This window comes from Solanum pennellii, chromosome 5, assembly GCF_001406875.1.
Source record: "Solanum pennellii chromosome 5, SPENNV200".
Taxonomy (NCBI): domain Eukaryota; kingdom Viridiplantae; phylum Streptophyta; class Magnoliopsida; order Solanales; family Solanaceae; genus Solanum; species Solanum pennellii.
Window position 1 is genome coordinate 6,756,271 of NC_028641.1, and position 23,770 is coordinate 6,780,040.

The 23,770-nt window shown below is 31.8% G+C and overlaps 4 protein-coding genes across 8 annotated transcripts; 2 read left to right on the plus strand and 2 right to left on the minus strand.

Annotated features, from left to right (window-relative positions):
* The first annotated feature begins 1,128 nt into the window (after positions 1-1,128).
* On the plus strand, positions 1,129-3,269 carry LOC107020440. Its single transcript, XM_015220804.2, has 2 exons — positions 1,129-1,674; positions 3,037-3,269. The coding sequence occupies exon 1, from the start codon at positions 1,185-1,187 to the stop codon at positions 1,668-1,670; it is 486 nt and encodes a 161-aa protein (XP_015076290.1). The 5' UTR covers positions 1,129-1,184; the 3' UTR covers positions 1,671-1,674; positions 3,037-3,269.
* Positions 3,270-3,699: 430 nt separating this feature from the next.
* Positions 3,700-9,759, minus strand: LOC107020439 (putative late blight resistance protein homolog R1B-16). 5 transcript variants are annotated; one of them, XM_015220803.2, is made up of 4 exons: positions 9,591-9,759; positions 5,623-9,504; positions 4,372-5,546; positions 3,700-4,163 (listed from the first exon to the last, which is right to left on the minus strand). In XM_015220803.2, the coding sequence occupies exons 2-3, from the start codon at positions 9,462-9,464 to the stop codon at positions 4,382-4,384; spliced, it is 5,007 nt and encodes a 1,668-aa protein (XP_015076289.1). In that variant the 5' UTR covers positions 9,465-9,504; positions 9,591-9,759; the 3' UTR covers positions 3,700-4,163; positions 4,372-4,381. The 5 variants fall into 5 exon arrangements, with proteins under 5 accessions (XP_015076289.1, XP_027772761.1, XP_015076287.1 ...); XM_027916960.1 differs by having other exon boundaries at positions 3,700-4,202; XM_015220801.2 differs by having other exon boundaries at positions 3,700-4,293.
* Positions 9,760-14,669: 4,910 nt separating this feature from the next.
* Positions 14,670-18,415, plus strand: LOC107019246. The gene is made up of 6 exons (XM_015219796.2): positions 14,670-14,703; positions 15,679-16,234; positions 16,321-16,661; positions 16,881-17,090; positions 17,196-17,806; positions 17,882-18,415. The coding sequence occupies exons 2-6, from the start codon at positions 15,819-15,821 to the stop codon at positions 18,323-18,325; spliced, it is 2,022 nt and encodes a 673-aa protein (XP_015075282.1). The 5' UTR covers positions 14,670-14,703; positions 15,679-15,818; the 3' UTR covers positions 18,326-18,415.
* Positions 18,416-19,206: 791 nt separating this feature from the next.
* Positions 19,207-23,080, minus strand: LOC107019247. The gene is made up of 9 exons (XM_027917189.1): positions 22,460-23,080; positions 22,220-22,387; positions 22,105-22,137; positions 21,910-22,020; positions 21,192-21,282; positions 20,762-21,113; positions 20,557-20,680; positions 19,653-20,182; positions 19,207-19,566 (listed from the first exon to the last, which is right to left on the minus strand). Exons 1-9 carry the CDS (start codon positions 23,078-23,080, stop codon positions 19,296-19,298), a joined length of 2,301 nt encoding a protein of 766 aa, XP_027772990.1. The 3' UTR covers positions 19,207-19,295.
* Positions 23,081-23,770: the final 690 nt, after the last annotated feature.

Consider the following 23,770-nt stretch of genomic DNA (forward strand, 5'->3'; position numbering starts at 1 on the left):
CCCAAAATCTCTCATTTTCACACATCAGATTAATGTATCAGCGCATCAAATTAATGCATCTCGCGCATCAAATTAATGTATTTCGCGCATCATATTAGCGTATCATGTATAAAATGTAATATATCTTATTTAACGATTAATGTATCTCGCGAATAAGATTACTGTATCAGCACTTATATATTGTATCAGTTTGAGGGATTTTTATAATTATAAACTTATAAGGGACAAATGGTAATTTTGCATTAAAAGTATGTGATTTTTGTCATTTACCCTTGTATATACGTATTGTCAATTGAAGAAACAGAATTATTGTAACTTCTTTTTTCCCCCATTTTTGTTTTATCAGAACACGAATTGAAAATAGTGGCATTCCGTGGTTTAAAAACCGAATTGCTCTTTGTAAGGTTTATATCCTTTTAGTAGATGAAAGCAAATACTTGAAAATCTCCGAGGAGTTACTAGTTTTGAATTCACGGAATATTCGAGATGTCTAAAAATATAATATCATTTATATAAACATGACTAGAGTTTTAATTTAAATAGTCTTCAAAAATCCTAATTGAAATTGAACATGTTTTGTAGAGTCCAATTAAAATTGAACATGCTTTGTAAATTCTCACAAAGTTTCAATATCTACATATTCATAAAACAATGGTGTTAGGTTAATTTATTGTTTATTGTTAATTGGTTGAATCTTTTTGTACATTTTTGTGGTTTATCTTTTCTACTATTTGAGTCACTATTGTTTCATATTATAATTATTTAGCAAACTTTCAAGAATATATAGTATTATTTTCTTTTTGTAAAAAAGATAAAATCGATAATTTCCACTTATTTAAATCTGTTTATAGTAATTCAATTTTCTAATTATAATTTAATCGTCTTTAGTTTATTTTAAGAAAGAAATAAAATAGGTTGTCTTCGAGCTTGAAGCGTAAAACAATCACTAATATTTTTACTTCCTCTAGCGTGTTCACATTGCGTGAATTGTTGAAATTTTTTCATACTTCAAAATAATTGAATTAAATAGAAAAAATACATAAATATCTCCTAGACTATGATCGAAATTTTAGAGACACAGTATTTCGGAAATTTTGGTTTTCCCAATTAAATAGGCTGTCTAGCTAACGAATTCTATTTTGCCTCTTGATTGGCCCATTATTAGTTGTCTCTCTGCCTCAATAATGGCCTTATTCTCTCCAAAGTCAGAGCTTTTGTTCTTGTTCTTCTTCATCTTTTCTCTATCCTTCAATCTTAGCCATTCAAATAAATATGATGATGTTCATGATCTCCTTCCTTATTACAATCTCCCAAAGGGTCTTCTCCCAAACAATGTGAAATCATACACTGTTTCCACCAAAGACAGTTCTTTTACTGTACAACTCACACATCCATGTTATGTACAGTTTCAAGATCAGCTTGTTTACTACCAAAAAGATATTAAAGGGAAGTTGAGTTATGGATCTGTGTCTGATGTCACTGGAATACAAGCAAAGAAGTTGTTTGTATGGGTATCTGTAACTGGGATTAGTGTTGATGATCAGTCTCAGATGATTGAATTTCATGTTGGATTTTTATCTGAAAAATTACCAGCTAAGGAGTTTGAGAATATTCCTACTTGTACTAATAAGATTAAGGGTTGCCAACACTCTGCCTTTGCTTCAATATGACCAGGTCAACTTCTAATCTCTTTAACTAGTACTATTTATAATGTGTAGATCCGGAGTCGGAATTTTTGCTAATAATATGAAAACTTAGGCCAAAATATCTAATTTATATACCTGAAAAGTAATAGAATCTCTGTCTAAAACAACTATTGTTTGTAGATTTCTATTTTTAGAGTCAAATTATAAAAACTTTAATTGATATTTTAAGATGCATTTTTTCACGATATTGATATGCAAAATAGTGCAATTTATAGTACTGTTCATATACTTTTTGAATATCTAAATTTTTTATTTGAAATATCGAAGTTAATCTAATTTAAGTCAAATTGACTTTCGAAAAGCGCAATATGATAAATTAAAATGGACGAAGAGAGTAGTAATGTTTGGATGATCCTTTCAACCCTACCTTGCTCTGTCTGTCTCCGGTGCCAACTTTATATAAATTGCATAATTCTTCATATATTGTTCTGTTCTGAACTGCAGAAAAAGAATTTTCTCCCAAATATAACTTCTTTACCATTGAATTCACACAGCCATGTTATATATAGTTGAAAGATTGGATCTAAGGAGGAGTACTCACGGGGTACTGCAAACAATTGATGTGTGAGTTAGGTGTAGTCGCGAGTTTGAACCTTGTCGCAAACAAAAATCTTGTATTTAAGAGGAGAAGGGTAGAGGGATGATTGGCCCATTGGGATTTCTTGCTTATTAAATATCATCTTGTTTACTATGAAGAGAATGTTAAAGGAAAATTGGGTTATGGAGAGGTTACTTAATTATGTCTCTGGAATTCAGGCTATAGTAGGTTACCACAATAGATTAGCTAAATGGCATAAACTGGCAGAGACGATATGGTTGTACAAACACATCTCATCAAGAACTTATAAGAATACATATTCAGGCTAAACTGGACATATTTGTAGCTAATAATGAAACGACAAAAAATGCAAGAGTAATGATCAACTTGCTAGTGCTAAGTTAGAACTTTGGGTGACAAACAGTAGATCGCAGATCTAAAATATTGGGATATATGTATTTGTTGCTAGTCACTAGATGGTGCTTTCAAAGTAAGTAATATATTTCTTGTATATATTGATCATTGCTTCTGCAGCCCGTCATTGTGAACAGTAGAATGGAAGACAATTAAGCTGTGCATCTGTAATAAGATATGGATTTCCCGATCTTAAGGAAATGCTGTCATTGTTTTATCTTATCACCCCCATGTCTCGTTTGAGTATACAACACATAAGAATTTGATGCTGTCGACAACTTTTCTTCTCTGATATAAGCTTTTCTTTTTTCATTTAGTATGAAATGTATTCTAAGATTATGTAGAATGAGGTTGCTGATCCATTTAATCGTCTTGCAGGACAAATGGAGCTCTGAGGTACTGTTATGAGTCTTGTGAAGAATGAAATTGACTTGTCTTGATGAATAGTCGGTATTTGGAGTCTATGAAATTCTTCCTTAACAGAAACAGATGAAGGGACTTCTATCTTTCGTGGCTGTTTTTCTTGGTTCAGTATTTCCTTCTCATTTCTCACACATCTATGAACAAACGAAATAGCACATTTCGATTTATAATAATCTTTTGATCACGAATCACGAATCTATAAACAAATCGCTTAGGGCTGAACATAATTTTCTGTGGTGACTAAAATGGTTTTAGTCATTGATTATTGAACATATTTTTCTGGCAGAAATAGGAGGTCTCCCACACCAAGAGGCATCTGTGATGGATGCAACCCTTCCACCTCAACTAGAGGTCTCGGGTTTTAGTTTTAAAAAAAAGGAAATATGTATTCATTCAGTAAATAGGCAACTCTCTATCAAGAATGGGAGCCAGAGGCAATATGTCTGTTCCAAAAACTAAAACTAAATAAAAGAGAAATCCTCTGCAAGACGTGCCAATTTCAAAGCCCATTTTGCAATTGGTGATATAAAGAAGCTGGCCATTCCTCATCACTGCGTTTAACGATCTAGTTTTCCGGAGTTAAAAAAGCTTGAAATAAGAGAAAAACAAAGATTGAAATGACAGAAAAACCAAATGTTTTTTCATCCATGCATATGCTTGTACCTCATAAATAAAAAGATCACTTGTACATCCAATCAAACTTTGATGATTCATCTTTGTAGGTACACACGATATATCTTCAATCATCTTGATCTCGACAAATAAGTCTTTCACGTGCCGAGAGGACAAGTTTTGAATGAACTGATTAAGAAAAAATGTAGCACACTGATAACAATAATTTCACATATCCAATTGTTTCAGAAAGTTTAGAAAAAGGATGTGAGCTCTTGCTCATAAATTCATTAAAAGTTTCACACAAATCACTAAGAGTTGAAATTAATTCAAATACTTGACTTATTGCTGAAGATCCTTCAACTAGCTGAGGTCCTCCTCCATCTTGTGTTTGCAAGCCTGAATGAACGGAACATTCACTGAGAAAGGGATGCAAGCCTGAATGAACGGAACATCTTTTGTTTGCAAGCCTGAATGAACGGAACATTCACTGAGAAAGGGATGCAAGCCTGAATGAATGAAACATCTTTTGTTTGCAAGCCTGAATGAACGGAACATTCACTGAGAAAGGGATACAAGCGTGAATGAACGGAACATTCTCTGAGAAAGGGAATCAGATTCAAGTAATTGGAAAAAGCATGATGATGTATTGTAACTTTGAACATGACAAGAGCATACCAGATAATAGTCAAGGAGATGAATTTCTATCCCAATCTGGAGGCTGTATTGTAACTTTGAATGCATCATTTGCCATTTCATCACGCTGAATTGCTTGAATTTCCTCGGCTGAATGAGCAACATCCCAGCTACACCAGTTTACTTCAATGCTTTTCAATGATACAGCATCATCAAAATGAGAAGGGATTTTCTCAAGACGCTTACATTTGGTTAAAACCAAACGTTCAAGCAAAGGAAAAGCATCCTCGGAGACAGACCACCGTGTAATGTTGAGGTCCCCCAGTTCTAAGTATTTGAGTTCACGGAACTCTGAATCATTCACTTCCCATTCATCCCCTTCAAAGGCTCTGAGAAGTAACTTTAGAATCTTCAAGTTAGGAAGCTCTCCTATACTCAGGATTTGGCTCCATGGTAGACGAAACTTTGACAGAGTCAGTTCCCTAAGTCTTGAGGGAAAGCTAAAGACATGAGGAAGTTTAGCTGGATAACTGTTGGAGACAATCTTGAGGGATTCAAGGTGACTTAGAATCTCTAATCTGGGAAAAGAAACACACTTTCCTTTCACTTTCTCTGAATAACCAAATGTACCCGAAAATATGCAACTCAGCTTTCTCAATTTTGGCATCTTTCCCAACAGCATCTCTGTATCTTCACCGTAAACAAGATGTGGCGTTGAAAAGGTTTCCAAATTATCTAACTGAGAGTCCGCAAGTGATTCGCCCATGTTCTCATGCAAACTAAATGAAGCACGATGAGTTACATGTATATTCCTCATTTTAACCATCTTTAGAAGTGAACTAGGTAGTATCACCTCTCCTCCCAATCCTCTTATCACAAAAGTTTCAAGATTCCAAAGATTAGCTATACATGAAGGAATTGAATTTCCACCAGTTTTAGCAGCAAAATACTTCAAATGAATTAGAAATTGTATTTCACTGGGAAAAGTACCACCAATGTTGACGGATTCCAAATCCAACACCTTAACAAGTTTGAAGCTGTCAAAGATGAAAGAGACATCATGCGGCCATAACAAGTTATCTGAATCAATCACATTGAAAAGCAAAGAGCGAACATTTGAGCGATATGGCTGCCACAGATCAATCTGATCCTCAGAAGAATGAACAAACAACCGGTAATCCATACACATTTCAGGAAATGAATCCTCTCCACTGAATCTGTTCAAAGAAAAAATAATGAAAATGAGAGTTGATATAAACAATAATACGATAAAATCATTATAGTTCTTTATACCCATTGATATGAAGAAGGAAATTCTCCTGTTTGGACTTCTCCAAGCAGAACTTATGCAACAGATCATGAACACGACATGTTTTGAGCTTTCCATTGGGTCTCTTCTCCACGCCCATGACTAAATTTCTACTAATAAGATCTTCCAAGAGACATTCTGCAGCATCTTCTAGTCCGTTTTCTTCATTTGCTTGTACAAAACCCTCAGCTACCCACAACCGAGTCAACTTTGAGACATGAATATCCTTCCCCTTTTGAAGTCCTCCAAAATAGAGAAAACAAGGCTTCAGCTGTTGGGGTAAATTCCTGTAACTGAATCCAATTATAGACATGCTCTCTTCCAAGCTATCAATATTCAGCAAACATAGACTTTCTTCTATTTCCTTCCACAATTCTGCTTTTATTATCTTTTTCTCTCTGAGAACACCAGCAACTAATACAATGAAGAGAGGCAACCCTCCACATATTTTTGCTATTCGAAACCCCACATCAACAATTTCAGGCGGACAACTCTTCCCTTGAAACAGCTCTTGCTGCAATAATGTCCAACTCTCATCATCTCTGAACAAGCGAAGATGATGAGGTTCACTTTCACATTTAGCATAATTGGCAACGCTACTCAGACGGGTTGTTAGTATAATTCTACTTCCATTCCGAGCATCTTTGAAGCACATATGTATATTGTCCCACACTTTATCATCCCACACATCATCAATGAGAATTAAGAATCTCTTGGTCAACAAAAATCGGCGCAGCTCATCAGCTAATTCACCATCTTCTTTTTCATTGCGATCATTAGGCTCAAGCACACCATTCAAAATGGCAAGCAACAAATCTCTCCATGAATATACTTGAGTCATGCGACACTGAGCACGGACATCAAAGTGAGAGGTGATTACTGGATCATTGTAAATCTTCTCGGCAAGAGTAGTCTTACCAATTCCCGGCATCCCAACCAATGAGACGACATCTAGCTGACGCGAACCTCCAAGTAGCTGCATCTTCATTTGGTCCATCGCCTCCTGGAAACTCTCCATTTCTTCATTTGATCCTGGAGTATTAGCTGATAAAGACGGCACAAGATGAGTTGAGGTCTTTCTAATTTTGAGCACTGCCACATCTACCTTTTTTCTTTCACATGTTTCCCTAACAACTTCATTTACAAGCTTAATATTCTCAACAGCTTCAGAAATCCAACAAACTTTGTACCAGAGTGGATAAGAATTGGTCAAACACGAGTCCATAACATACTCTGCCTTGTATGCCATGGCGGTAACTCTTGTTATAAGACTATAAACTTCATCATGCTCATCGTAGATTTCTGGGAAATGATCAGTCAACGTTCTTAGACACAAGAAGCCCTCCTTCAATGGCTCAATTTGGCATTTTAAGTCGATAACTGACTCAAGCTTAGAACTTAACATCTCATCCAATTTTCCCAGGAAGCAATCAAGAAATCCTAGTTCATTTATCTTGGGGAAGCTATGACTTGAAAAATCTGGAACTTTGAGACAAATCATTTCGACCTCTGTCTCGACAAACTTAAGCAATTGCTTGACATCAGAGAGATGTAGCCTGTAACACCAAGAAGGTGCAGAATCCCTGATGGGAAAGAGACAGACAAACTTTATATCTTGAACACGTTTCACAAGGTCTTTGAGCTCTTTATGCATATCACGATGCTGTACAATATCTGCAATAAAAGAACCCAAATAAAATAGTTTGCCTTTGATTTCTGGAATCTGTTTCTTCAAAAAAGGAATTGAAAAGGCATCAAAGTTGAGCAGCCAGTCCTGGTGTTTCGATAAGAATCTAATAAGGTCTTCGCCATCTGTCATGTTGTAAGGTGATGCATCCAGAAATTGAAAGCATACTTTTCTGATCTCTACCTTGACAGACTCAATCTCAGATAATAAAAGCCCAATTTCCTCAGTGCTTCTTCTTTTGATGATTTGTGCTATCTTGTTGGCAGTCACTTCAGCATGCATTAAGACATTATGGACTGTGTGTTGACTGAGAACATCTATGAGAAAAACTCTAAGATAAATAAGCTCTTCATGAGAACTTTTAATCAGATCCAGAATGTGAGCTTTCAAAGTGGCTTTGTGCTTCTGTAGATCCATCAAACTTCTCTCACATTCGATAAGCTTGAAAGCCACCGTCAAAAACTGAAGAATTAGATTGCTTTTGTTGCTATTCGCAGATTTGGCCTCAATTACAGTAGTTCCAAATCCACTGCACTGAGATAGAGTATCAAGAAGATAAGTTAACAGGAGCAACAATCCATCATAGAACTTTTTAACATCATCTGCAACTGTAAATGACAAATCAGTTTCATGCTTCAGTAGCAGATTGTCAATAATATATTGATGAAAATCCATCATAACTGAATCCATGTTGCGGTGACCAGAGGATGATTTCTTTGAGGAGTTTAAGTAAGAACCAATGACCTCAAAATTAATAGGAAGAAAGTTCAGCAGATGTATCTCAGTTGATGAAGCACAAATGGTAGAACACATCTGTCTAATTGCTGCCTTAATAAAGTTGAACTTAAGAAGCAATTGGAAATGTGAGCGATTCATTTCGCTGACGAAGTCTTCTCCTCTTGGATAACTTAAAAGATTTTTAACAGCCGAACATGCTTCGTTAGTCACAGATTGGATAAGAGTTAAAAGATCAGTTATCTTAGGTTGCTGTTTGCACTGCTCCAATGAATCCATGAGAAAATTTGTCACGACTATCAGCTCTTCTAAAGCATAGTCAATCAGATTAAGACTGTCAGCTCTCAGGAGAAAGGTTGCTTCACTGTTACGTAGTTGAATCATTTTGATTACTACATTGACATGATTAAGCTTCGGCTTCAAAACAAAAAGAAGATCCTCATCATAGGCGTTGATGACTAATGCTGCCTCAAACACCAGATCTTCAATAAGTGACTGAAGAGAACTGAATATCCTGAGTTGAGTGCCTCCATGTTCTATGCACCGTAGAAAATGAACACTGTTAAGAAGTTCTTCTTTGAGCCCCCAAATTTGACAACAGTGTAGATGCACCTTTAGATCCTCTAGTAGAACATTAACAAAATCAAGCATACATTCGGAATTCAATGTAGTCTCTGATTTTGATGATTTTAACGCTGTCAAGAGGTTCTTATGTATCTGTGTTAAATCAGGACTTAAAGAACTTATCAAACTGTGCAACTCATAACTGATCATATGTATATATTTGTCGATCCATTTGAAACGTAGTTGTAGTGCAGTATAAGCTACATTCTCAACATGGATGAAGAAATAATGCATACTCTCATGCTCAATGCATCGACTTGCACTTAATATGAAGAAAGCGCGTAGATATCGCAGCTTCACAAGGGTAGGATCCTTTACATAATCAAGCAAAAAATCGACAAACCTCACCATCTCCATAGTAGTGATTTGGCTAGATGACTTTGAAGCTTCAATTCTTTCAGCAATTTTCTCGGGTTCGAGTATTTTCAGCACTTCTGATATCATTTCTCTACCTGATATTAATGGCTTTGAAGCTGCTTCGAGTCGCGCAGCAATGTTGTTGAGTGTAAATATTTTCAGCGCCTTTGTCATTATGATGGGGTAATGTTGATCCGTGTAAGTACATATCTCAGAAAATCCATCATGAGCTTGTTGAAATAAGGCCCCTAGTTGTGTCGATATCGTGTTCTCAGGGAAAACCTCCTCCAATTTCACCAGAAATAGAGATACACATACAAGTCGAGTTCTAGCATCGTCCAATTGATCAATTATGAATCTATCCAAATGTCTTCTCTTCAGAAAGTCTATGGCACCTATCACTGCACCACACTGTTGAGCCATCTTTTTCAGTTTCCTCTAATTCTAATTCATAAATCCAATCCTGCAAGTAAAGAATAATGATCAGAATAGATGTGTATATATCAAATATTTTAATTAATGGTTAGAGATGCAAATGAGTGAGCATACCTGTGATCTACAGTACTCTTAACCAAAATGAGCAATTCTTTGTTGTTGTTTTTTTGTTTGTTGTAGTCAAAATTCATCCTCCAATAATCTCTTTCATCTTCAATAATTGCACTTGATTCTTTTCATGTGAAAGGAAAAAAATTAGGTACTAATAGACAAAGACTTGTCAATTCTTTTTCTTCTTTTTTCCTCTAGTGCACCACAGATAGAAGACCAATAAAATATTTGCTACAAGACAAAAGGTGCTAAAGGAGATATTGTAAAATATTCCCTCTATCTCATTTTATATGATATTTTTTATTATTTAAAAGTCAAACAGTTTAACTTTAATCGATATTTACATATGAAATTTTTGATTTTTTAAAAATAAAATTTATTTATTTGTAAGCTACGTAAAGAGTACTATGCGTCACAATAATTAATAATTCAAAATGTTACTAAAAGGATCTATGAAAAACTTACTATCAAAAATAGACCTGTTTGAATCTCAAAATGCAAAAAGTATCACACGGAGGGAGTAATAATTTCCATCAACTTTATTGTCTTTTTAAGCATTGAAATTATTAACTTCTAATCTGGAGTATAAAGTCAGCATCAACTAGTGGTTTCATCAAAATAATAATATTTTCTCTATTTCAAAAAGAGTGATCTGATTTGACTTGATACGGAGTATTAGAAAATAAAGAAAATTTTTGAATCTTGTGGTACTAAATTAAAGTTATGTAAAATGTATTAAATTGTCCTTCAATCTTGTGGCTTTAACCATGCCATGTGGAAAGTTGAAATTAAAATGTTATAAAAAAGGAGATATCATTCTTTTTTAAACAGACGAAAAAGAAAGGAGGTCATTTTTTTTAAACGGAGGAACTATATGTTAGCTTCTGAGTTGTATAAAAAGCTAAGTTCAATTATTAAGTGCTAATTTATTTTGATATTGACTTACTGTATTTTAGGCATAATAAACAAAACAAATTTGGAGTCTATCGAAAATAACCTCTATATATTTTTTAATTTGTGGAATAGAAGAAGTTGAATTAGAAGTTCATTCGCAAGATGTGTACCTTCTACTTGTTGCTTCAAATTCACTACAACAAAAATGATCATTAGCGGCAATTATTTAATTACCGCTAAATATGTATTTTTGGCGGCAATATGTCCTTAAAGCCTTTAGCGACATTGATTCTAATGGTACTTAACTAATGCCGGTAAAAACTTTAGTACTCTTTATTATTGTCAATATTTAATGCCTCTAAAAAGTTTTTGTTATAGTAACATGGTATTGTTTGTCAATTTTTGAAATCTTACTATTAGTAGAGCCAATCCAACATATCTTGAATGTCAACATGATCTATTGAATTTTTTTTGGTTATCTTAGTCTGACCAACAGACCCTTTAGAACAGTTAAAACACTTAAGAAGTGTTAAACATTTATCTACTACTTAATTAAAGGTATTTCAAAGAAGAATCTAGAATATTCGAAGAGTTGAAGCTAAGGCAAATAACATAATGATAATGCACGTACCAGTGTGTTTGATTACTTGCTGCACGTATATCTCATGCTAATTTATATAAATCTATACAAAATAAAGCATATAAAAGATTGTAAAAATATTATTTGTTCATAGAAAGATGAAAAACATAACACTTCAGTCTTCAATATTAGGGAAAGATGTAAGAGGAAAACATAAATATAAATTGTAGATAAATTTATATTCTATATATTGAGAAGAAACTCCATGAGCTAGCTGACATATAGCTCTTTGAATAGATTTTTGACCTAAGATGTGTACACACGAGGGTATGGATATCAAAGTAGTGTGAGAAACTTAGAGACGTTGTTCGTTTATGTTCGGGCCTAGTTTTTACTGGTAGACCATTTCAAGATCACCAAATACAAGGATTAGAATTGTGTGAATATTGAAAAAGGTTCGAAGTTCAAATGTACATTTCGAGAAGGTGTTAGGCCCTCGAAATATCCGCTAACTCGCGGTTGACCGGCGATTTGACTAAAATGACCTTTTACTTGAATTTTACAACTTTTACCAAATAAAATTCATTTTATCATTTTACTTAAAATTATTATTATATTTTCTAATCAATTAAATTAGTGAAAAGAAAGAGATTATTTTAAAAAGGGAATGACTAAAGATGGTTGAATAGAAAAAAGAGGAAAGAAAGAAAAAAAATAATAATAAGGGAAAATTGTATATAATAGCAAACTAATAACCTAAAATAAATGGAGTAGCTAGGGTTTGATTTAATTGTGCTCTATAGCAAACGTTAGCTAAAGTTTGTCAGGCGCCTCTCTCCCAAAAATCTCGCTCGCCACTCTCCATTTTCGCTCGCCTCTCTCGCTTTATACACAGAAGTGTATAAATTCTATTTCTGTTTTGTATAAAGCGAGAGAAAATTGTATATACACATGCAAAAATATATATCTTCGTGTCATACACTTAATTATACAATTTACAAACATTTTACTTCAAATATTGCAGAGAAAAAGGCCAACGAATTATACAATTGCGAATTATACAATTGCAGTGAAATACAATTTTCTCTAGCTTTATACAACAGAAGTGTATATATTGTGTTTCTGTTTTTGTATAAAGCGAGAGAAAAACATATATCTTCTTGCTATACACTTATAATTATGCAATATACATACATTTTAATTCGATTCAACTGTATGCAAAGAAAAATTTATAAAAATATTGCAGCGAAATAGGCAGCGAATTATACAATTGTGCATTATACAATCGCAGTGAAATAGGATAGCGAATTATACAATTGCAGCGAAATAGGCTAGCGAATTATACAATTGTATATGTATAGCGAATTACACAGTTTTATGTTTGCTATGGAGCGCAATTATGCAAACTTTGCTATAACATACGAATATGAATTTTTTGTTTGCTATATGTGAAAGTTGCCCTAATAATAATAAGGACTTAGTGACTTGTATGAAAATACATATGTATATATTATTTTTATTTTCACTTATTTATCATTTAAATTAATTATCTTTTCTACTGAAAATAGCTATTGACAAAGGCCAAGAAGTAGAATAAAACTAAGTAAAATTATATCTATAAATAAATTTGAATCTATTGTGTCTATATACATATATATATATATATATTATAAAACGACTATCATTGGGGATTAATTAAATTATAATCAAAAGTGTTAGTCAGTATAGGAACAAATAAAATAAAGAAATATAGAAAAGAAAATTTTGAACTTGGGCCAATTTGCCCAAATTCTACTAAGTTGGGCTTTGGCCCACCTATCCTATTTCTAAGATAATGACCCAAAATAGGTCTTGCCCACTTAGGAACCAATTGGGCCTGCTGAATTTTCCTTTCGGCTTCTGGCCCCTTTCCATTTTTTTTTGTATACCATACATAGCAAGCCCAATACTAGAATGACCCATCCCCATTTAAATTCTACTCTTTTCATTTACATTTTTATTCATTTTCAGCCCACTCCAAATACCCTCTGACCCGGCCCACCCTTACCTTACAGAGAAAGAACAGAAGCTCTCAACAATCCAACGTCTCCTTCCTCTGCCTCGTCCTGCTCTTGTGCAGTGCTTTTCGGCAAGTGCAGACCTGCGTGTTCGTCCTTGAGATGGTGAGATGATACCACGTAGCGTATATGGGACAGGAGATTGATCGAGAGCGTCCATTCTCCCCTTCCTCTTTCGGAATAAGGTTGAAGATTTAGGGAAAAGTACTCATCCTAAAATGGTGAAAGTTTAAGGGAAGTTCGAATTTTGAATTTAGGGATGGGATCCTTGTTCTCTTTCCCTCCAAAACGTTTGTAACCCTAATCCCTGGCTATATAAGCTCGTTTTCTTTTCGTGCATAAGGGGGTGGATCTTTTCTTTAGCAAAAAATTTTCTAGCAACTTAAGAAAGAATCGACAATACTACATACATAAGACGTCCTAGTTCTGTTCGAAGCTAAAGATTTGGCTGTAAATTCTGTTCGTTTTCATATGTATTTTACTACTATATTATTGCCAGAAGCTTTTTTTCATATTTAGAGCAAACTTGTCATGGATGCCATGTTGTCTGTGCATACATATATGCCTATTCTAGGACCTCTTTATTTTGATTCTGTGAGTGTTTGAATAACCACTGCACTTATTCTTTTTTTTTTTTCTCATTGATTCGTTTGCTTGGTTATATATCCTTCTCCTCTAGCTAATTTTCGGTTTTCTTTTAATGGCATTGACCGAGTTTCTTGGTATTTCTCACTTCTTCTTGCTTCCGCTATATGAGCCGTGAAGGCTCAATTTTTCTCCGTTGATTCAGCCATTTTTGGCCAATTTAGGAAGCAGATGGACAGGTTTTAGCAACAATATGGTGCTGGAATATTTTTTTTTTCAGCCCTTGAAAGTCGAAAACCAAGCTGATATACCGTCTGTATATACTGGTATACGGTCGAAATATATGATATATAGTTGATAATGTGCCAACACAGGGAAAACGCAGAAATACGAGGATCTGGATAAAAATTACAGGTGTGGGAGCTCAAGAATTATCGATATACAGTATTTATATACAGGATATACGCTCAATGTATGTCATGGAGGATGAAAAAAAAAGTGTAAATTAGGTATATAGCATATTATGTAGTCATATTATCAAGTTATGGCACAAGATTTTGATTTTCATTAAATAACATATAAGATATCAACTTATAGCATTTCTTTAAATAATAATATATTAAATATTTATTAAGTTAAATCAGGAAGAAAAAAAAATTAAAAATTATTAATAAAAATTTGATAACTACCGTGAATGTAGTTACCATTTTTAACTGAAAACCAAATTTGCACTTTTTAAGGGAATTTAAATATATTAATTAAAGATATGAACCTTAAATAGCGAAATCCGTTTTTAATGGTAAATTTTTTTGATTTTTTATCCTAAAAAATTTCTATTCTGTTATCTTTCTTTCCATAAACGTGTTTTAAATTTTTTTTCCAGAAATTTGACTATATTCATAAAACAATTAAAATTGAAGGTTGAAAAAGTTTAGATTTGATTTGATGGAGAAATTTGTTTCAATTTTAATTAAACATGGTGGCAAATGGAATTCATCAGGTTAGTTTTTTTTTATATTTTAGTAATGTGTCGTTATTTTTTTCCTGTGTTATATTGCATCTGTTAAAATGATATATATTTTTTTTTGATAGATTAATTCAGTGTTTCTACTAATAAGTCTTTCGTAGTGTTAAATGTATTTTCATGTGTAAATTAAAACGAAGAGTGATAGTAAATTTGATTATTGGTTAAAATTTAATATTTTAAATTTTTTGATAATTTAACAAATTTTTTGTTTTTGAAACGTTGGAACATTATCTGAAATTTTATATTAACAATGTATACATTTTGTATTTTTAATGTATATATATAAAGTATGAATAATATATACGAAAATCAATTGAGTATGAAATTGAATTAACTGTATATTATTTTTTATATTAAATTGGATAAATGACTATGAAATTGTATTTTATATTGTATGTAGTAGTTAGTTGTTTAGTATGCAGTATGTATAAAAATTGTTTTTTTTTAAATTTTGTATTGATTTAATTTTTTGTTATTGTATATACAATTGTCTTGTATATAATTCTGTATGATTTGTGTATTAATTTTGTAGTAAACAATGTATTAAATGTGTATTAAATTATAATAGTGTATAAACAGTGTGGTGATTGTGTATTAAAATATGTATAAAGTGTGTATTATTTGCTGTACAAACTGTATAAAATGTGTGGTAAAAATTGTATGATTTGTGTATTAATTTTGTATAAAATGGTATTAAGTGTGTAATAAACAATGTAATAAATTGTGTATGAATAAACAGTGTAGTAATTGAGTGTGTAATAAACAGTGTAGTAATTGAGTATTAAATTGTGTATGAAATCTGTATTATTTTTGTATGAAGTGTATGAATTGTGTGCTAAACACTTACTTGTATATAAATTGTGTATGAAATCTGTGTTAATTGTGTATGAATAAATTTTTAATTTTATTATGGGATGCACTGAATGTAATTTTAATGTTGTGAAACAGGGAAATACGTCGACTTTGAAGTGGAGGGCATCCTCTACGATACTTCTACTCTTTATACTGGTTTAGTTAATTCTATAGTAACTCAGCTAAACATAGAAGAAAATCTAAATTCTGTTGAGATAAAGTATATAGTTAGCGAAATGTGTCCACCTATAAAAATTCATAATGATGTTGGGGTAAAGGTTTATCTAGATCAGATGAGGGTGAATTTGGATTTTTTTACAAAATATCCATTATGCATCACTTTGAAAGATTGTGGGCAGTATAACGAATGTCATAGAGTTATAGTTAATGATATAATAAATTCTGATGTTAGATTATCACAGAATAACATAGATCTATACTCCAACAATTCTATCCGTTTGATCGGAATGGATTTAGACGGAGCTGTCAATGATAATAATGAAGTAGATAATGATATAATATGTGATCATTCTAATTTATTTGTAGCTGAAAATCAGATTTATAATAATAAAGAAACCCTTAAGGAAGTTATGAGGCATGTGGGACTGGTTGAGAAGTTCAGCTTTCGGGTTGCACGTTGTAATTCATCTAAGTAAGTTTAAATTTATTTATTTATTTATTTTGTTTTGTTATAATGTATATATATTGTAATGTATATTTTATTAAATTCTGTAACAGTTATCATCTGCATTGTATTTCTAAGAGTTGTTCTTGGATGATGAGGGCATCTAGTTTGAATAAATCTAGTTTATTCAAAGTTCGGAAGTATATTGCTCAGCATATATGTTGTGTTAGAGAAAGAGTTTATGCCAGACGTCAAGGGATAACTGACGTTGTAGCTGTATTGATAATGGATAATTATATTGATCCATCTAAGGTATATACTCCAAAAGATGTAGCTGATGATATGTTGAAATTGCATGGTGTTTCGTTGACATACATACAGGCATGGAGAGCTAAAGAAAAAGCAGTAAAGCTGGTGCGAGGAGATCCAGCAGAATCTTATGCAAGATTACCTGGTAAATTCGAATATAATGATAAATTTAAACATTTGTTTATTTTGTTGTGTAGAAACAGTTTCGTGTATTATTTATGTGTAAGATATGTATTTTATATGTATGAATTTGGGCTGTTATATTCAGGTAATTTCGAAAATAAAATTATACAGTAATAGTTATGTGTATTTTTTATGTATAAACTATGTATTTTTTATGTATGAATTGGACTGTTATTTTCAGGTTATTTTTACATTTTGGAGCAAACATATCCAGGATCTGTTTTGAAAATAAAAAGGAATGAAGATGATACATTTTTATATGCATTTGTTGCTTTAGAAGCATGTATTAGGGGATGGGAATATTGTAGGCCAATTGTAGTTGTTGATGGTGCTGCATTAAAGTGTTCGTATGGTGGTACAATGTTAACTGCAAGCACATTGGATCCGGGAGGTAAAATATTAGCCTATATAAATTTCTAATTATATAATATAATGAAAAAGTATATGAATGATATTTTTTATTTGTGTGATTTTTTTAAAAAAAATTAACGAGCAGGTCATATACTTCCGTTGGCATATGCGATAGTAGATTCTGAAAATGATGCTTCATGGACATGGTTCTTTGAGCAATTTAGAGAAGCATATGGAGTTAGACAAAATATGTGTTTTATGTCAGACAGAAATGAAAGCATATGGAAAGGGACAACAAATGTATATCCTGAATCAGAACATTATGCATGCATATGGCATTTATCAGTCAATGTTTTGAAGAATTTCAATAGAAATACTGAAGATTTGAAGATGTTGTTCTTTTCATTGGCAAAAGCTTATACAAAACAACAGTTTGAGACAATTATGGGAAGAATAGATCAGATAGATACGCGAATACGACCATACTTGTTTGATATTGGTTATAGCAAATGGTCAAGAGCTTACTCGAATTGTAAGCGCACATGGACCATGACTTCAAACATCGCGGAGTCATTGAATAATGTTAACAGATTAGCACGGAGGTTACCGGTGATTTCACTTCTTGAGTTTATGAGGGTGACAATTCAGAGGTGGATTCACAAGCATAATGAGGAGGCTGATAAGACTACATCTAATCTGACAAAAAAATATGATGTTTATCTACAGAAAAGTATTACGTTGTCGTGCAATATGAGGGTATGTTTTTCACTGTTTTGTATTTTTAATTCATAATAATCTTCAGTATGTATAAAATATTTTTTTTTTAAACAGGTGATACCTTCAACTGTTGATCTGCATGCTGTAGCTGAAGGAGCAAAGAAATACATAGTAAATTTGAACACAAGGATGTGTAGTTGCGGAAGATTTCAACATTATGAGATACCATGTGGTCATGCAATTGCTGTTCTCCGTTACAGGAAGTTACATGAAGCAGATTTCTGTTCTGCTTTTTATAGCCTCAAGAATTTCAAAGATGCTTATGCCATTCCTGTCGAGCCTATCCCGTGCGAGAGTACATGGGATATACCAAGTTATATTTCAGATCCTAAATTGATGCCGCCTGGTCAAAAAAGAGCAGCAGGAAGACCCAAACTTGAACGGTGGAAGGGATTCGCAGATGTGAAATTCAAGAAGACAAAAAGCACATGCAGTAGATGCCATCAGGTTGGACACAATAGGAAGACTTGTTCAAATTATCCTGTACAAAAACAATGATGTCGTAATGTTAAATCTGTGTTATTGAGGCATTACATTGTTATAAATGTTTTTTTACTGAATAATATTAATATTCATACAAATTTCATACAGTATTTATACAGTTTTCATATATGTTAAAGTGAGACACATCTAGTAATAATCAGTAATAATTTAATAATCAGTAATAATCATTCATAATTCATATAATTTTCGTACATGATTCATACAGTTTCATATATGTTAAAGTGAGACACATCTAGTAATAATCAGTAATAATTTATATAAAACCATTAGTAGTCAGATTTAAAATAAAAACAGAAACAAATTGTATGTATATTAGTGGTATGAATAATATATGTAAGATGGTGATACACATTTATTAATGTATAATTGTATGATATAATTCATACATTTTTCATACAGTATTCATACAGTTTTCATACATTATTCATATCATTAATGTACATACAATTTGGTTGTGTTTGTATTTTGAAAAATATATTTTATAATTTGTTATAATTCATATATTTTTCATATATCATTACTATGTACTATATATCAAATTTTAATATGACATTCATAATTCATATAATTTTCATACATGATTCATACAGTTTCATATATGTTAAAGTGAGACACATTTAGTAATAATCAGTAATNTTAATAATTTATATGAAACCATCAATAGTCAAACTTAAAATAAAACAGAAACAAATTGTATTTATATTAGTGGTATGAATAATATATGTAAGATGGTGATACACATTTATTAATGTATAATTGTATGACATAATTCATACATTTTTCATACAGTATTCATACCAGCAATATGATTAATATAAGTGATACACATTTAGTAATAATCAGTAATAATTTATATAAAAACTATCAAAGTATTCATAATAAAAAAACAGGGAAAATACATAAATTGTTCATAAGTTTAAAAAAAAAGTCTTTCAAATAAATTATCTATGTGCCATGAAGATTTCTACTTCCTGATACGGAATTTTGGAGTAGGATAATTGGTGGTGTCCATAACTTGTTCTTTATGAGTTCGAGGTCCACCCTTCTTGCTAGCAACTGTTCCTGTAACTTCACTTTCACTGATTGCGCCTTCATCATTCTTTGATTTCCCATAATGCCAAAGTAATGTTGCATATCTTTGACGATGATATGTTGAATCAATATCAATATGTGACATATCAAAAACTCCATTGCTCATGTATTCAGCAAAAAGAGATGTGTATAAACCACAATCACTGTAAACAAATTGAAAAAAAAATGTAATTAATATTAGCAATTTCAATTTAAAAAGAATAAAAAATAATGTAAGAAATATACATACTTTGAACTTTCTTCTTGTTGAGGAACATGTGTAACATTCTTGATACTTAGAGGTTCAGAGTGAGACTTCTGTTGATAATCAGGGAGATTATTCGCATACAAATCAAGCCTTTTGCCATAAAAACCTGTGCTCGTCAGAAATAAAGGAATCATGGTTGCAAGCTTATCAACGGCTTCTTTGACTTTCCTTGAATGAACAGATCCTCCCATCATCGAATCATATACATATAGACATCTACTTCTGATTCGGAATACAACAAGAAACCAGTGGAATTTGTCATTGATGTTGACTGGGATGATTACTTCATTAAACCTATCCCACGGAATGTTAGCAAGCAGCTTATATCCTCTAATGCATTGTCCAACATCATGGTCCGGTGATATGCATCTCATGTCACATTGTGATTGTCTCCACTGTTTCTCAATGTTATCAACCCATGCCATAAACCAACAATCAACAGTACTGTAAGAAGTGACATTTTGGGAGTATTTTGCCTTCTTTCGGAGATAATACATTATTGTATTGATATGCTGTTTTAACCAAAAAAAGTACATATCTCATTCATTCACTGTTCACACATATTTCATACAGAAAATAAACATAAAAAAAAACATACATATATCACACATATTTCATACAGAAAACATACTTACATAAAACAGCATATATCTCATATTTCCTACATAAAATATACATACAGAAAACATACATTTATCACTGCAATAGTACATATATCACTGCAATTGTACTATATAATTCATTCACTGTTCACACATATTTCATAGTACATATATAATTCATTCACTGTTCACACATATTTCATACAAAAAATATACATACAGAAAACATACATATATCACTGCAACTCAAAAACATAATATTTAGTTGAAAAAAAAGGTCTTACCCCGTCCTCCCAAGGTCTACCCGGTTGACTCATTATGTGAAAAAAATCTTTCTCTCCGATTTTGACAACGCCAAAGTCCATTTGAGGATGAAATGAGTTTTTAATCTTGGAATAAGCTGCTTTTCTGTATATGTTTAAAGAAGTGTTATATTAATTTAGTAGTTTATAAATTAATTAAAATAATTTTTATCATCGTACAAATTACCTGCCACGTCTGCTCGACACATCTTTGAAAACCCATTTATTGAACTCCTCAATCATTTCGTCTGGTACATCAAATCCATTGTGATTTTGGAATGGATGTTTGATTTGACAGAATGTAGGTACTCTATTTGAACTGCTTTCTCCTTCCGACATTCTGATATAAGGAGAAGAGTCGTATTTACCCACATTCTTGTTTCTTGTTCGCAGATTTGGAGTCGTGGTGGCATTAAGAATCGGATCCAGGGCAATTATTTGTGTCATGGTAAAATCAGGATAATCGTCCAATGTTGGTGGTTTTGATTTTGACGCTGTAGATGCATCAACATTTAAACAATCATCCGTTGATTTTTGAGCTGCATATACATGAAAAAATGTTAAATAAAAAAAATTCTAAAATTTGAATTTATGTGATAAAAATAAATATATCGTACCAGCTGTGTTTGAACTTTGGACTTGTTGTGGAATTGTCTCTGTAGGCATGTCTGTTGGATCATATTGTGCAGCATGATGGTTGACGTTTTCCTGAAACATGTATTCATACACATATAATACATCACTAATGCAGTGAATCATACACAATTCTAATAAACTTACAACATAAATATTGAAAAATACATAATACATACAGATAGTATACAAAACATGATACAATATAATCATACAGATTTCAAACAACCTTACAACAATATTTCATACACAATATACAGATCAAAATATAAAGTATACCTAATTATGGATATTAATATTAACCAGTATCATAAAACTTGATACAAAAAAATTAATACACAATGCATACACATTTCATACAATGCATACAAATTTATATATAATGCATACAAATTTATACACAATGGATACACGTTTCATACATAGTATACTGAATCATACACAATTCATACAGTGGATCATACACATCTCATACAGTTAATCATATACAATTCATAAAGTGAATCATACATAAAAAAATACATGTTTCATCAATTGATAGTGTAATATGTAGAAATCTGTAATTTCATACAGTGAATCAAACATAATTCTTACAATATTTAATTATAAATTTTTGTACACAAATAACAGAAAGTAAAAATAACAGAATTTATATATTTTTCAAACAAAACTCATACATAAAGTATACACATATATATATACCTCTGGTTGTTCTTCAGGTATTTGTTCTCCTCTTGACAATCGAATCTCATCAATTATCATTTTGGTGGAGTTATCAACATAGATCTTGATATCAGCCATGTGCTTGTGAACCTTATCGGTGAACATAAAAAATTTTATACATTAATATTTTATAAAGTCATTATATTAATTATATAAAAATATGTCGGAACTTACAGTGATTTTGAGTTCTTTCAACTCTGTCTTAACCTGTTAATTAAAAAAATAAGTATTTGATATGTGTACTGTAATTTCATAAGAAATTATGTTTATTTGAATATTTTACTTGTACCTCTGCAATTTCGGCTCTCAATCCTTGAACTTTATGTTCACTGTGAACAGCACGATTTTCCGATGATCTTGGATTTTCTGAATCCTGGTGGCTGCTGGACTGATTTATAATGGTTTCGTCCATTAGATTTAACTCTTCTTCCGATAAGACAATATTTCTGAATTTATGCTGCATCAACAAAAAAATGTATAATGTATAAACTGAATTATATTGAATGTAATAACATTATAAGAAAAATACCTGATTCCCATGAGTTCTGAAAATTGTTTTCTTCAAATCGTCAAAAAAAATGACGTCATTCGGTGTCTTCCAGTTCAGTATTCTCGGTGTGCGATTTGAAACACGTATAGCAATGGTGTTGTCAAATGGATGACAACACTCATAAAACCATATCTGCAGTGCTATGTGGAACTGGCTGAATTTGAATGACGATGGATTTTTTTTGAATTTTTTATTGCAAGCTTTGAGTGTTAAATTAAAACACTCATTTGCCCAAGGGAAAGTGGCATACTGTCCAGACTCTACCAAATCAAAATACAATTTTGGAATTGTTGTCTTTGAAGGGTCTGATGCAGTGAGAAATGAAGAAATAAAGTACAGGATCCCGATTTTTAGTTTATCATCTTCTTCCCAAAAATTATGCAATTTAAACTTGTAATAAAAATCAGACTTGGATACTTTATTAAAATCTCCAAAATTTTCAGCAATGAGTCTATTTTGAACATGTGGATCTGAAACAAAATCAGAAACAGGTCCACATTTCAAACCAGTTATAGCAACAAACTCTTTTAGACCAAAATGTAACTCTTTACCATTTACTTTAATGACAAACATGTCATCCCTTACATTTTCATTCCCCATTATAAATAAGTGCCTCAATAATTGACATTGGATTTTAATGTGATGCAAATTATAAAAAAATCCAAAAGGTGTTTCATCTAGGAATTGTTGAAACTTATCTTGACCTAAAAAGGTCAACAAATCCGCAAACACATTCATGTTAATACATGAAGACAGATGTGTTTGTGTCTTCTTCTCCTAACAAAAATGTAAAAATTAAATACATTAATCATACACCTATTCATACATATGTAATACAAACCTAATTCATATACATAGTATACAAAACATAATCAAAAAATAAAGTATAACTAATTATGAATATTACTAGTAAACAGTACCCAAAAACTTGCAAAAAAAATTCATACACATTTTATATATACAGTGAATCATACAGTGAATCATACAAAATTCATACAGTGAATCATACAAAATTTAAACAGTGAATCATACAAAATTCATACATTAATCATACACAATTCATACACATTTTATATATACAGTGAATCATACAGTGAATCATACAAAATTCATACAGTGAATCATACAAAATTTAAACAGTGAATCATACAAAATTCATACATTAATCATACACAATTCATACACATTTTATATATACAGTGCATCATACAGTGAATCATACAAAATTCATACAGCGAATCATACACAATTCATACAGTTATCATAAAATTTTAACCTATATAATTTTCT

Coding starts and splice junctions, on each gene's coding strand:
- LOC107020440 (XM_015220804.2), top strand. CDS start 1,185: ATGGCCTTATTCTCTCCAAAGTCAGAGCTTTTGTTCTTGTTCTTCTTC.
- LOC107020439 (XM_015220803.2), bottom strand. CDS start 9,464: ATGGCTCAACAGTGTGGTGCAGTGATAGGTGCCATAGACTTTCTGAAG. Junction 5,547..5,622: donor TTCCTTCTTCATATCAATGG/GTATAAAGAACT, acceptor TTCTTTGAACAG/ATTCAGTGGAGAGGATTCAT.
- LOC107019246 (XM_015219796.2), top strand. CDS start 15,819: ATGTGTCCACCTATAAAAATTCATAATGATGTTGGGGTAAAGGTTTAT. Junction 16,662..16,880: donor ATCTTATGCAAGATTACCTG/GTAAATTCGAAT, acceptor TGTTATTTTCAG/GTTATTTTTACATTTTGGAG. Junction 17,091..17,195: donor AAGCACATTGGATCCGGGAG/GTAAAATATTAG, acceptor ATTAACGAGCAG/GTCATATACTTCCGTTGGCA.
- LOC107019247 (XM_027917189.1), bottom strand. CDS start 23,080: ATGGGGAATGAAAATGTAAGGGATGACATGTTTGTCATTAAAGTAAAT. Junction 22,138..22,219: donor TGAGAGCCGAAATTGCAGAG/GTACAAGTAAAA, acceptor TTTAATTAACAG/GTTAAGACAGAGTTGAAAGA. Junction 20,183..20,556: donor GTAGACCTTGGGAGGACGGG/GTAAGACCTTTT, acceptor TGGTTAAAACAG/CATATCAATACAATAATGTA.